This window comes from Triticum aestivum, chromosome 2B, assembly GCF_018294505.1.
Source record: "Triticum aestivum cultivar Chinese Spring chromosome 2B, IWGSC CS RefSeq v2.1, whole genome shotgun sequence".
Lineage (NCBI taxonomy): Eukaryota > Viridiplantae > Streptophyta > Magnoliopsida > Poales > Poaceae > Triticum > Triticum aestivum.
This window is the reverse complement of record NC_057798.1, coordinates 765,968,945-765,980,594: the sequence shown is the minus strand read 5'-3', so window position 1 is coordinate 765,980,594 and position 11,650 is coordinate 765,968,945. Positions and strand designations below refer to the sequence as shown.

Here is an 11,650-nt window from a genome sequence, read left to right as displayed (position 1 = left end):
CCAGACCAACCGCGACTAAAGGTTACCTTTAGTCGCGGGTCGCCTCCCCAACCGCGACGACTAAAGGGGGGGCGCGGGAACGCAAAAAACCCGCCAAAAACCCTTTAGTCGCGGTTGGGCAGGCGACCCGCGACTAAAGGATGCCTTTAGTCGCGGGTCGCGTCGCCAACCGCGACTAAAGGTGGGGGGGCTATAAATACAAGGCTCCGATTCTCGTCTTCTCCGATTCTCGCCTCGTCTCTGCCGCGCCCTCGACGCCGCCCGCCGTCGCCCTCGCCCTCGACGCCGCCCGCCGTCGCCCTCGCCCTCGACGCCGCCCGCCGTTGCCCTCGCCCACCGCGCGCGCGCCGCCGGCCGGCCTCGGTATTGCCGCCTCGCTCGCCCGCCCTCAACGCCGCCGACCGGCCTCCCTCGCCGCCCCCAGCATGTTCATCAATTTTTGGAAAAAGTTCACAAATTTTGGAAAAGTTCACAGAATGAAAAGGTTCACAAATTTGAAGAAATATAACGATTTTGGAAAAAGGTTCATCAATTTTGAAGAAAAGTTACCAAATTATAAAAAGTTCATCAATTTTTCAAAAAAGTTCACAGAATGAAAAACAATTCTTCAATTTTTAAAAATGGTTCAGGAATTACAAAAAAAGTTCTTCAATTTTAAAAATGTTCACAAATTTGAAAAGTTGATCAGCCATGAAAAAAGATCATAAATTTTGGAAATAAAAGTTCATCAAGTTTGACATAAATTTGATTTTCTTTCGAAATGTACATCGATTTTTTAAAAAAAGTTCAGGATTTTGAAAAAAAGTTCACGTGTTTTGGAAAAAGAAGTGTCTGGAATCGGAAAAAGTTCACAGCTTGAAATAGTTTGTCAATTTAAGGGAAGTTCAAAAAATTTAGAATTTTATAAGAAAATTTGACGAAATTTGAAAGAGAAATAAAATCAAAAAATACATATAAAGTGAAAAAACAAAAAACAACAGAAAACCGGCCAAAGAAAAACAAAAAAATAAAATGGAGGGGGCGGCGAGGGGGCGGCGAGGGGGGCGGCGATGCGCGCGGTGTTTTTTTTTGGGATCGAGAGGGGGCGGCGAGGGTTATACATGTGTGTTGTCCTCGCCTCCCTCTCCGTGACGCCGTCGTCTGCCGCCCCGTCTCGCGCTCTACCGCGACACCCTCTCCCACCCCTTCCTCGCCCCCTCCTTTTGCCACCGCCCTTTCGCCACCGCCACCGCCACCGCCCCCCTTCTTCACTTAATTAATTTGTTTTTACTACATGTTTTCAGGACTGACATAATGGCGGACGATAGAGCTGACCCGATTATGGACAACTATGATCCGGACGGTGAAGCACATATGTTCGGCATCATAAACGGCGATATTCTATATGTGCCGACCGGAGAAGAAGAAGATGATATCTCTTCTTATCTGAACCTTGACGGTGAAGATGAAGGGCGCCGTCAGCAAGATGATGCCGAACAAACGTCGATAAACGACGATCTTCAAATGGAAGTAGCAACCACCTCCGGCGCCGAGGTATATATATACATTGAGCCTCTGGTGATACAAACTAACTGATTTGAATAAATATGTGTGTACTAACGCGCGCGACTCTTTCTTATTTTAGCCCTCGGCCGGATCGTCGAAACAATCGAGTACGTCGTCAAAGCGTGGCGCAACCAAGACGATGAAACAAGGAGAAACATGCACCATCGAGGTTGTCGACAGTGCAACCGGCAGGCCGCTGGAGCCCCGCAAGAACGCCACCAAGTTTGTCAGCCAATGCGGAGCCATTGTTAGAGACAACGTCTCGATCACCGTCCAGGAGTGGAATGAGCCAAAGAAGGCACGAATTGATGGTTTCACTTTTGTCGATAAGAGAACAAAAAAAGATTGCTTCAAGAAGCTTATGGAACATTTCGTTCTACCTCCGGAATACAACAAATTCAATGAGGAGGGTAACAAGATTGAGGAAAACAAGGAGAGGAGGAGGCTAGTCAAACAGTTCGCTCTTCATAAGATGGCCGACGCATTCCGGAAATTCAAGCAAAATCTAGCCCATGACTTTGTCAAGCAGAACAAGACTCCGGATTTCAAAGGACAATATGAGAAACTGAAACATGATTGGCCAGAATTTGTGAAGCAAAAGAAATCGGAGCAGTTCATTCAAATATCGAAAAAAAAATAAGGAAAATGCGGCTAAGGAGGAGTACAATCATGTTATGGGGCCAGGAGGGTATCGCATTTGGGTGCCTAGGTTGGAGAAGATGGAGAACGAGCTGAGGGCGCGAGGAATCCGTCCAGGTACGGAGGGATGGGACCCAAGGGCCAAAAGCTGGTGGTACGGGCATGGGGGAACGCTGAACCCGGAGACAGGGGAGTGTGTTTACCGGGGCAAATTAATTAAACCCACCCAAGCCCTTATTAACGCAATGAGGGATGCTCAACAGGGAAGATCAAGTTCAACAGAGAGAACGACGCGCTGACAAAAGCCCTCGGGAATCCTGAACACGGAGGACGTGTACGAGGCATGGGGCACATTCCGTGGAAAATAGGGTTCCCCCAGAACGATGACCCGTACGGTTACAGAAGCCGTAAGAGAAAGATGGATCGGGAAGCAGATGTTGTGGCGCGGTTGGCATCGGAAATGGATGTGATGAAGAAAACCATGAGTGTACTAGTAGCCGAAAGAGATGCAGCTCGGGTGCAGCATGAAGATCATCCAGCGGATCTCGGAAGCCAGCAGCGGAGAAGCAGCGTGGCTTCCACGGAGGCCCCACCGGCTGGTGCAGATGCACCGACGATCGAAATTACTGCACCGGAGCCTCTGGTGGTCGAAATTACTGCACCGGAGCCTCTGGTGGTCGAAATTACTTCACCGGAGCCTCCTCGCTACCCCGTGGACGATATAAAGGAGATGAAAGAATGTCATCTGTATTATCCTATCGGGAACATGTCCATGAAGGTAGCCATCGGCAGTGCTTTACCATGTTTACCTGGAGCACTCCACCACAACAACCCCATTCAAGATGGCTATGCTCGTGTCACGGTGGAGGACATAGTCCAAGGGTTTGAGGACCTGGAGATTGACATTGCTACACCTGAAGGGGAGAAAAGACTTGGAGATGTCAAGCGCCATTTCATTCTATGGCAAAAGAAGTTTATCAAGTTTCCAGGCGAGGCGCCAAGGACAACAAGTCCACCCCCCTACGGTGGTGGTGGTGGCGGTGGCGGTGGTGGTGGTGGTGGTGGTGGTGGCGGTTCACCTACACCTCCGTCACGTCAGCCGACGCCGCCCCCCAGTCCACAACGTCCGGCGGGTGATCAGCCGCCGCCCCCCAGTCCTCGTCCGGCGGGTGATCAGACGCCGCCCCCCAATCCACCTCCGGCAAAGAAGCAGAAGCAGTCCTGGATTATTAACCCGGACCCTTATGTACCTAAGACCACAAAGGTACCGGAGCCATCACTGAAGCCTCTCCCCACAAGGCCTTGGGAACGTAGTGCCGAGGAAGTCGACGCGGCCGCGGCTGCTGATTTGGAGAAATGGAAGGCGGACTGCAAGAAGAAAAGAGAGCCCGAGCCCAAGCCAGTATTTTCTGATGAGCAAAAGAAGTGGGCTAAGTCATTTTTGAGCACACCGTCCCAAGCCGTGAAGAATCTGCCTAACGACTATGCACGTGAACTTCGCAGGCAGGCACTCATGTTCAAGGAGAACAAAGAGCGGGAGAAGGCCGAAAGTAAAAAAAGCGGGAAACAAGTTGCCCAGCTCGGGGAACAAAGTAAACAATCGATTGCCCCGCTTATAGTGGAACCCTTCTGTCCGGATGCCCCCGAGATCATACAAGCTGCGGCAGCACAGGGATTGACTGTAACGAGTGCCAGAGAACAAGCGGCCAACTTAGGTATTACTCTTCGTGAACTGTTAGGCCTTGATGAGGCGCCAGTGAAGGAGGTAGTAATTACATATGTCAAGAATGGGCCTCTCGTCGAGCCTGCGCAGGAAAAGGATCTACCTCCACAAATGAAAGGTCTGCTGAAATGGTACAAGGGTTACATAAAAAATAAAAACGCCAAAGAATATATTTATGCGGAAGTTAGACATGAGCATCACTTCAAACATTACTATGTACAAATTGAACTGAGTGAATTGTTCCAGCTTTTCAATCTGCGCGAGCTCGATAAATCTATCATCAGTTGCTACGTTCTGTAAGTGATTTATTAATTTCTACCCCATCTCGTTCATATTGCCTGCACTATATATATGTCCTAACTATATTGTTGTGTCCGCTATTATACATGCAGAATGAAGATTAAGGAATGCAGAGTAAGGAACATCCATGATGTTGGGTTCATTGACCCACACATCGTTAATGGACATGTGTTGGAGCGTCACCCCGCCGACGTGGAGGCAGACCTGTGGCAGTTTCTTACAAAGCAGGAACTCAAAAGTGATATTCTATTTCCTTACCATTTTGGGTGAGTGTTTCTGTCTTGAGCACATTCTCTTTTGTTTACTCCATGCATGGTATGTGGCCGGCTAATCGATGAGTTATGCATGACGTACTGTGCATGTATCGTGTCCGCAGGTTTCCCTGGATTCTGCTAGTAATTAAAGTTAACACCTCAGAATGTCTCGTCCACGACTCTGTGAATATGGATCCAAAGCTTTGGGGCGGCATGAGAAGAATGCTGCAGAAGTAATTATTTTCATTCATTTGCGCTCTATATCGATCGGCCTATTTCGTTCATTTCCTAATATCAAGTAACTAATAACTCTCTTGTTCATTTAATTTTCTTTGCCTCGTAGGGTTTGGAGACGGTTCGTAGATACAAAGGTCGGTGAATTCAAAAAAGAGCTAGAATTCAAAAGGTCAAAGGCTAAGAATGCTGGGGATATTCAGCCACCGGAGACCAATCTATGTGGATACTATGTCTGTGAGATGATCCGGAGATACACCTCTGAGCGGGTTCCGAGTGATACCAATGCTCAGAGGAATAACCTCCGGTGGATGCTTAGTCCAGAAGCTCGCTTCCGACCACTTCAAGAGGAACTAGCTGGATGGTTCAGCAGGGAAGTCCTCCATCCTAAAGGAGAACACTATTACGAGGACGTAGAACTTTATATGCATTAAATCATGTATGGAAACTTGTTCAAAATTGTATATGGTCATCCGATGATATTGAATATATATTGTATATTCCTCTTGAATTCTTTTTGGTTCTAATTTCAAATTTATTTGAAATTGTACATTCATATGCATGTATGTAGTACCGTAGAATATATGAAACTCCTTCAAAATTAAAATAAAGCACAAAAGAAATAAAACAATACAAATTAAACAGAAAACAGGTTTAGGGGGGGGGCTAAAACCCTAAACCTATGGTGGCCTTTAGTCGCGGTTGGCCAGAAGAACCGCGACTAAAGGTCCTCCGCCCCGACGGCCGCCTGGCGCCCACGTGGACGGGCCGTTAGTCGCGGTTCTTAAGCAGCCGCGACTAAAGGTGGGGGGCTTTAGTCGCGCTTATTTGGTCGCGGTTGCGCAACCGCGACTAATGGCAGTTGCGAACCGCGACCAAAGGCCTTTTTTCCACCAGTGAGGCATGATATAACCGGGAGTACAATCTTCAATACCACAGGGACACCTCTATTGTTCTTGTTGTTTTCTGCGGAATTGTCTCCCGTGAAGCTATTGTTCTTGTTGTTTTCTTCGGAATTGTCTCCTGTGAAGAAAATGGTGAGAGGAGTACTGCAATAGTGCAATGTCACTGTAGGTAAATAAAAGGATGTGTTCGCTATACGTAAGTTGCCTAAAAATGCAACTTGCGTCAGTTGATTTTCGTTGAAGAAGAAAGGGAGGAGCAGAGCTCCGGGGCGAGGACGAGGGTGCCGCAACGAGCGGTAACAAGGCGCGGGGTCGCTGGTAGAAAGACCAGAGGTGATCGCCTCTGAATTGCAGGGTATGGAAAGTGGGTGTTAATCAACAAGATTATCTACATCTGCGGAAACCACATGGGAGCGCCGCTGGCCGCGGGTCATGTCAGGCGGTTCGGCCGGTGCTGGATCGCGCAGATCGGGAGGAAGGAGAAAACCCGTTGGCTAAGAGCATCTCCAACAGCTGCGCTAAAAGACGCACGCGCGGTAAATTGACTTTTTAGCACGCGCGGCCCGGTTTCGCGCACTCCAGCGGTGGCGGCAAACTAGCGCGCGCGGGAAAAGGCGGCAGCTCGCGCGCTAGATTTGTCGCGCGCCTATAAAATTGCAGCACGCTCTGCCGCTCTTTCTCTCTCCCTCCACTGCTTTCTCTCCTCGCCGCCGACATGCCACCACCGCGCCACCATGTCGCCTCACCGCCGGGGAGGTTCGGGCTACCGCGGCGTCCGCCTAAGTCCGTCCGGCACCTATTCCGCCTCGATTCAGTCGGGCGGCGGCGTGCGCCTCGGCCTCGGAACTTTCGACACCGCCCAGGATGGCGCCCGCGCGTACGACGCTCCGGCGTGGCTCCTTCGGCGGTCCCGTTGGGACATGAACTTCACCGACGTGGCAATGCGGGAGCGGGCACAGGAGTTGGCGCCTTTCCCGCGGCTTAACACTGATGAGGATCGTCGCAAACACCAAAGGCAGGAGCGCCGTCTTAGCCTGGCCGAGATGGACGAGGAAGCCATGACGCTGTGGAGGCAACGCTTCCCGCAAGACATCATAAACGAGGAACAGTTCTTCGCCGAGAGGAGGGCGGGAGGAGGGAAGGAAGGAGCGAGCCGCCTATCGCGAGGACAAGCGAACGCAGAAGGCGGTCGCTAAATACAACATAGCGCTAGGAGATGCGTCTTCCTGGGACTCCTGCGATGAGCGGTTCCTTGACGCCTATGCTCAGACGTCGGAGGAGGACATCACCGAGGCAGAGTCCGAGTCGGAGAACGAGTAGTAGTAGTTTTTAGTTTTATTTTGTATCGTAGAAGTAGGCTATGTGGACGAAGTAGAACTATATATCGTTGAAGAAGCCTAGATGTACGCATTTTCTAACGTAGAAGTAGGCTATGTGTCGAACTATCTTATTTGTATGCTATGTATGCAGTCGTCTAAAGAAAAAAAAAATGAAATATAGCGCGCCTGCTGGAGCAGCTCGGGCGCGCTTTATTTTGCGGCGGCCGCTGGAGCCAGCGCACCGCCACGCGCAAAACCTGGCTCACCAGGCGCGGTATTTTCATTTTTAGCGCGCTGCGCGCCTGTTGAAGATGCTCTAAAGTAAGGAGAAGGCCGAGTTGACTGATGCCCAATCATTTTTCAGGCAATTGATGGATAGTCGGTCACATAATAAAACAAAATAAAAATGGAAGAAAGAAAGAAAGAGACTATTGAACTTGAACAGCTTGCACATACCAGCAGAGCCGGCGAGCCGGACGTATAAGTTGTCACCACTAATATCGTCGCCGGCCTTCTCCGAGTCGACAAGCTCCCCTTTCCAGACCAAGCACCTCGACTGGTTACCCGTCGCGAGGATACTGCTCAAGTTGGCGTAGGCGTATGCCGTGCACGAGCAGTTGCGGCCGCACTCGGCGGCGCACTCCTCGAAGCTCCTGTTCCTCAGGTACACGAACTTGTCGGGCACCTTCATCCCCGGCAAGGTCAGGAAGTGGTCGTCGCCGCCACATCTCAGCGCCTCCTTCCTCACGCACCCTTTGGAGGAGTTGACGCTGAAGCCGTGGGCCGGCTCGAACCCGTCGAGGCATCTGCACTCCCAGACGGCACCCGTGATGTCGCAGTAGCCGAACGGCCCGCACGAGCCGTAGTGGAGGCACCCGTTGCCCGGGCGCTTGAACAGGGGCTTCCACGACGACGACCCATCGATCCAGACCCTGAACACCACGTCGCCCGTGTAATCCAGCTTCCAGTGCGATCTGATCGGCGAGCCGTCGGCCGTGTTGTACGTGGAGTAGATCACCTCTCCGTCGTCGATGACCTGGGACCAGAAGGAATTGGTGAGGCCGGAGGCCGTGGCGCCGTTCCACACCCCGCTGCGCCAGTAGAGGCTCTTCCCACGCCAGGTGAGGATCTGGAGGCCCGTGCTGGGGTCGCCGCTGAGGACGAATTCCCCGGTCGACGGGTCATGGGAGCTCTTCCAGGCCACGATGCGCACTGCTACGTGGGTCTTGTAGTTCGTCCACAGCTTGAAGCCCGGGAGGACGGTGTCGGTCGGGTCATCGTAGCTCCGCCATATATCCGTTCCCTTCGGCGACAGGAGGACGAAGTTGCCGGTGTCGAGCAGCACCGCCGTGGGTATGTCACCTGACTCGGTGGTGATGTTGTCCGTCTTCGTCCTGGTCGTCCAGAGGATACGGCCGTTGGAATCTGACAAGACGAGGTCAGAGGTGTTGGTCACAACCAGCTTCCCAGACAAACTGCTCGTGATCGGGTTGTCGCGATTGGCCACCCACACATATGTTCGCTCTGAGATGTTGTGGTACCATATGCCTAAATATGTGTTGGCGATGGAGCTTTGCAGGGAGAAGAAGCCGAGGGCGAAGACGCCGTTGCTTGAGATGAGCTCGTCGTCGGGTGAGAGTGGCTGTGTGGGTGTTAGGTGGTCATCGGAGTTGCAGGAACAAACCAGGAGCAGGAGGATGAAGATGGCTGGCAGAGATGTCATACTTGTTGCGTTACTGGCTGAGCGAAATGTGGCAAAAGATCTCCCTTTGCATTTGCAATTAGGAGACCATGGTGTCCCATTATAGCAAACACCTGACATTACATGTGCGTGAGCCCAACGGCACCGTTTGTCTTCCGCGGCGGAGCGACCACGGCCTCTCGCTGTTTCTCTGCCGTGCTCAAGTTGCAATTCGGACATCGACGGGTTCGTGAAGTCCACCTTGTCTGAGCAATACATGCCGTTTCAAGGTGGACTTATGTATGCCGAGGGCCAACGAGACACACGGTTTATATATGACGGCAGCCAGGCATTAACGGCAGGGCCACGTGTCCGTCTATGCACTAATAGAAAACAGGGTATTAATCCCGGTTTCAAAGGGCCTTTAGTCCCGGTCCAACAACCGGGACTAAACGATCGGGACTAATGCCCAGGAGCCCCTTTAGTCCTGACCGGGACTAAAAAGGCAGCCACGCATCTACAGCTGCAGGCGCTGTTTAAGAAATCTTCCGATTCAGCGATTTATTGTCCGATTTATCGCTACTCATGAGGTGACCGATAAGATTATGCCTTATCTTCACCGTTTATCATTTGGGCAGATTTATCACTCTCACAAGCAATTTATCAGGAATCTACCGATAAATCAGGCCTATTTCTAACATTATGTTTGCAAAAACTATGTTCATTTGTGTTTTGTGGACCTTGTTTTGCAATATGTATTATTGTCCTATTTTGTTTGTCATTATAAGAGGATTCAAAGGCTAGGAATCACGTAACACTTCTGTCCAATAGTGTTTTGGTGTTGAATATAACATATTTTATTGTTGGGTGTTGGCGCTGCGCCTCCCTTGCCGCTGCCCTCCTCTCCCTCGCCCTCTGCTCACTCTCCCTCGCCGTCGCTCTGCTCACTGGAGAAGAGGAAAAAGTTCAGAAAGGTTCAGAGAACACGGTGGACACTGGTGGTTTTCCGGTGCACGAACGCCCCCTTTTACACCCTCGATCACGAACTCGACCGTGTCAATCTGTTACAACGCCATCAGGTGGCTTTATACCCCGAGCCGGCGCACCGGGCACGCACCCACGCCTCCACTCGCCCTTGATCTTTCCCGCGCTCTCCGCGCACTGACCGCGCTCGACGCCCGCGTCACACGGCCAGCTCCAACGGCTCGCGCCTTACCAGGCCACCTAGACTCGCCAACAGACGCACACCTACACACTCTGGTGCACGCACACACGCACGCCCTACCGCCCGGACCCTACGCGCCCGGCGAGTCCAGCGCGCGCCCATACCCGCGCTCGACACGCCCGGCACCGTCGCCGCGGCTTATTCGCCCATCATTCACGCCCTAAGCCGCGGCTCAGAGCAGCCCGGCGTCCTCGACGTCGGCGTCCACCATCAGCGCACGCCCCGCGGCCGGCTCCTTCCGCAGCAGGGGGCACTCTCGCTTGAAGTGCCCTCGGACGCCGCACTTGTAGCACTTGCCGCGACGGTTGTCCCCGCCGCCCGACGCCGTGCTCCCTGTGCCATCGTCGTCGTCCTCTCCGCGTGCACCGCCCCGACGCCGTTCGCGCGCACGCCACTGTGCCGCGGTGTACATGAGCTGCTCGCCGTCCGCCCGTTCGCCGCTTACCTGCCCGCGTCGCCGGAGCCGCTCGTCGAACGCCTTCAGGCGTCCGAGCGCGTCCTCGAAGAGCAGCGTGCCCAAGTCGCAAAACTGCTCCATTCCAGCGACCGCCGCGTACAGCCGGTCCGGGACGCAGTCCAGGAGCTTCTTCACCTTCGCCGCATCGTTGAGCGTCGCCCCGAGCCCGGTGAAACGCGTCGCCATGCCGCAGATTTTCCCGGCGAACGCGTCCAGCGTCTCGTCGCTCGCCATGCGCAGCAGCTCCCACACCCCGCGCAGCGTGCCCAGCCGCGCCGCGCGCACACGATCCGCTCCGACGTACCGGGCCTTCAAGCTGCTCCAGATCTCCGCCGCGGTCTTCTTCGCGGCCACCTGCAGAAGGAGGTCGTCGCCGAGCGCCCGGAGAAGATAAGCCCTCACCGGCTTATCCTTCTTCGCGATCACTAGTGCAGAACCGGGCATTAGCACCGGTTCGTAAGGCCCTATAGTGCCGGTTACATAACCGGCACTAATTAGTGGTCACTAAAGGCCCCCCCTTTAGTACCGGTTCAGCACGAACCGGTGCTAAAGGGCAACCACGTGGCACGAGCCAGCTCCGGGGACCTGGAGCCCTTTAGTACCGGTTTGTAAGACCAACCGGTACTATAAGGTTTGGAGGGTTTTTAGTTTTATGATTTCTTTTTCATTTAATTTTGTGTTTCCATTTTAATTCTTTTTTGTTTGCTGGTATTTTACGATACTACACATTGTACACGTTATGCATATATATATATATATATATATATATATATATATATATATATATAAAATTTCTAGTAGAACCAATCATGCATATATATATCACATCAATGTCTCACAAATTAAACCACCATATTAATTAATTCACACATACACACATGTATAGATATATACAATTTCTCCTACATATGAATGTTGCCTTCAGAGCCAGTCTAATTGGTGCCTTCGGAGCACGATGACAACTGAAAGTGGTTTTCATTGGGGCGGTAGCGGGTAATAGAATTCTCCATTCGGATTTATGACCTGGTCGAGCAAAAATCCCGCTATTTCCTCTTGAAGTGCTTCTACGCGCTCCGTTTCTATGAGCTTCTCCCGCACCTCTTTGAACTGTTAAGAAGGAGATCAATATGCATGTGTATTAGTTGTGTGACTAGCTAGATATCGATAATGGTGTAAAAATTGTGAATAGTGTTCTGACAAGCGTACCCATTGCTGTCTTTGAGATCTGCTCCTTTCGGACGCCATCATGCGAATGTTCTCGCAAACGCAGAATGCACACAGATCAGTACCCTGCGCCTGCTTCAGGGCCTTTATGAGAATGGAATTTGATCAGATAAAAATTAATCAAGCATGATAATTAAAGAGATG

General features: G+C 51.7%; 1 protein-coding gene across 1 annotated transcript; it reads right to left on the bottom strand.

Moving 5' to 3' along the window:
• Positions 1 to 5,437: 5,437 nt before the first annotated feature.
• LOC123042581 (S-locus-specific glycoprotein S13-like) lies at positions 5,438 to 8,674 on the bottom strand. The gene is made up of 2 exons (XM_044465011.1): positions 7,376 to 8,674; positions 5,438 to 5,718 (listed from the first exon to the last, which is right to left on the bottom strand). Exons 1-2 carry the CDS (start codon positions 8,640 to 8,642, stop codon positions 5,510 to 5,512), a joined length of 1,476 nt encoding a protein of 491 aa, XP_044320946.1. The 5' UTR covers positions 8,643 to 8,674; the 3' UTR covers positions 5,438 to 5,509.
• Between the last annotated feature and the right edge of the window lie 2,976 nt (positions 8,675 to 11,650).

Excerpts from the sequence above, each read along its gene's own strand:
- LOC123042581 (XM_044465011.1), bottom strand. The coding sequence starts at position 8,642 with ATGACATCTCTGCCAGCCATCTTCATCCTCCTGCTCCTGGTTTGTTCC. Across the intron at positions 5,719-7,375 it reads CCGGCTCGCCGGCTCTGCTG|GAGACAATTCCGAAGAAAAC; the intron begins GTATGTGCAAGC and ends TTTTCTTCACAG.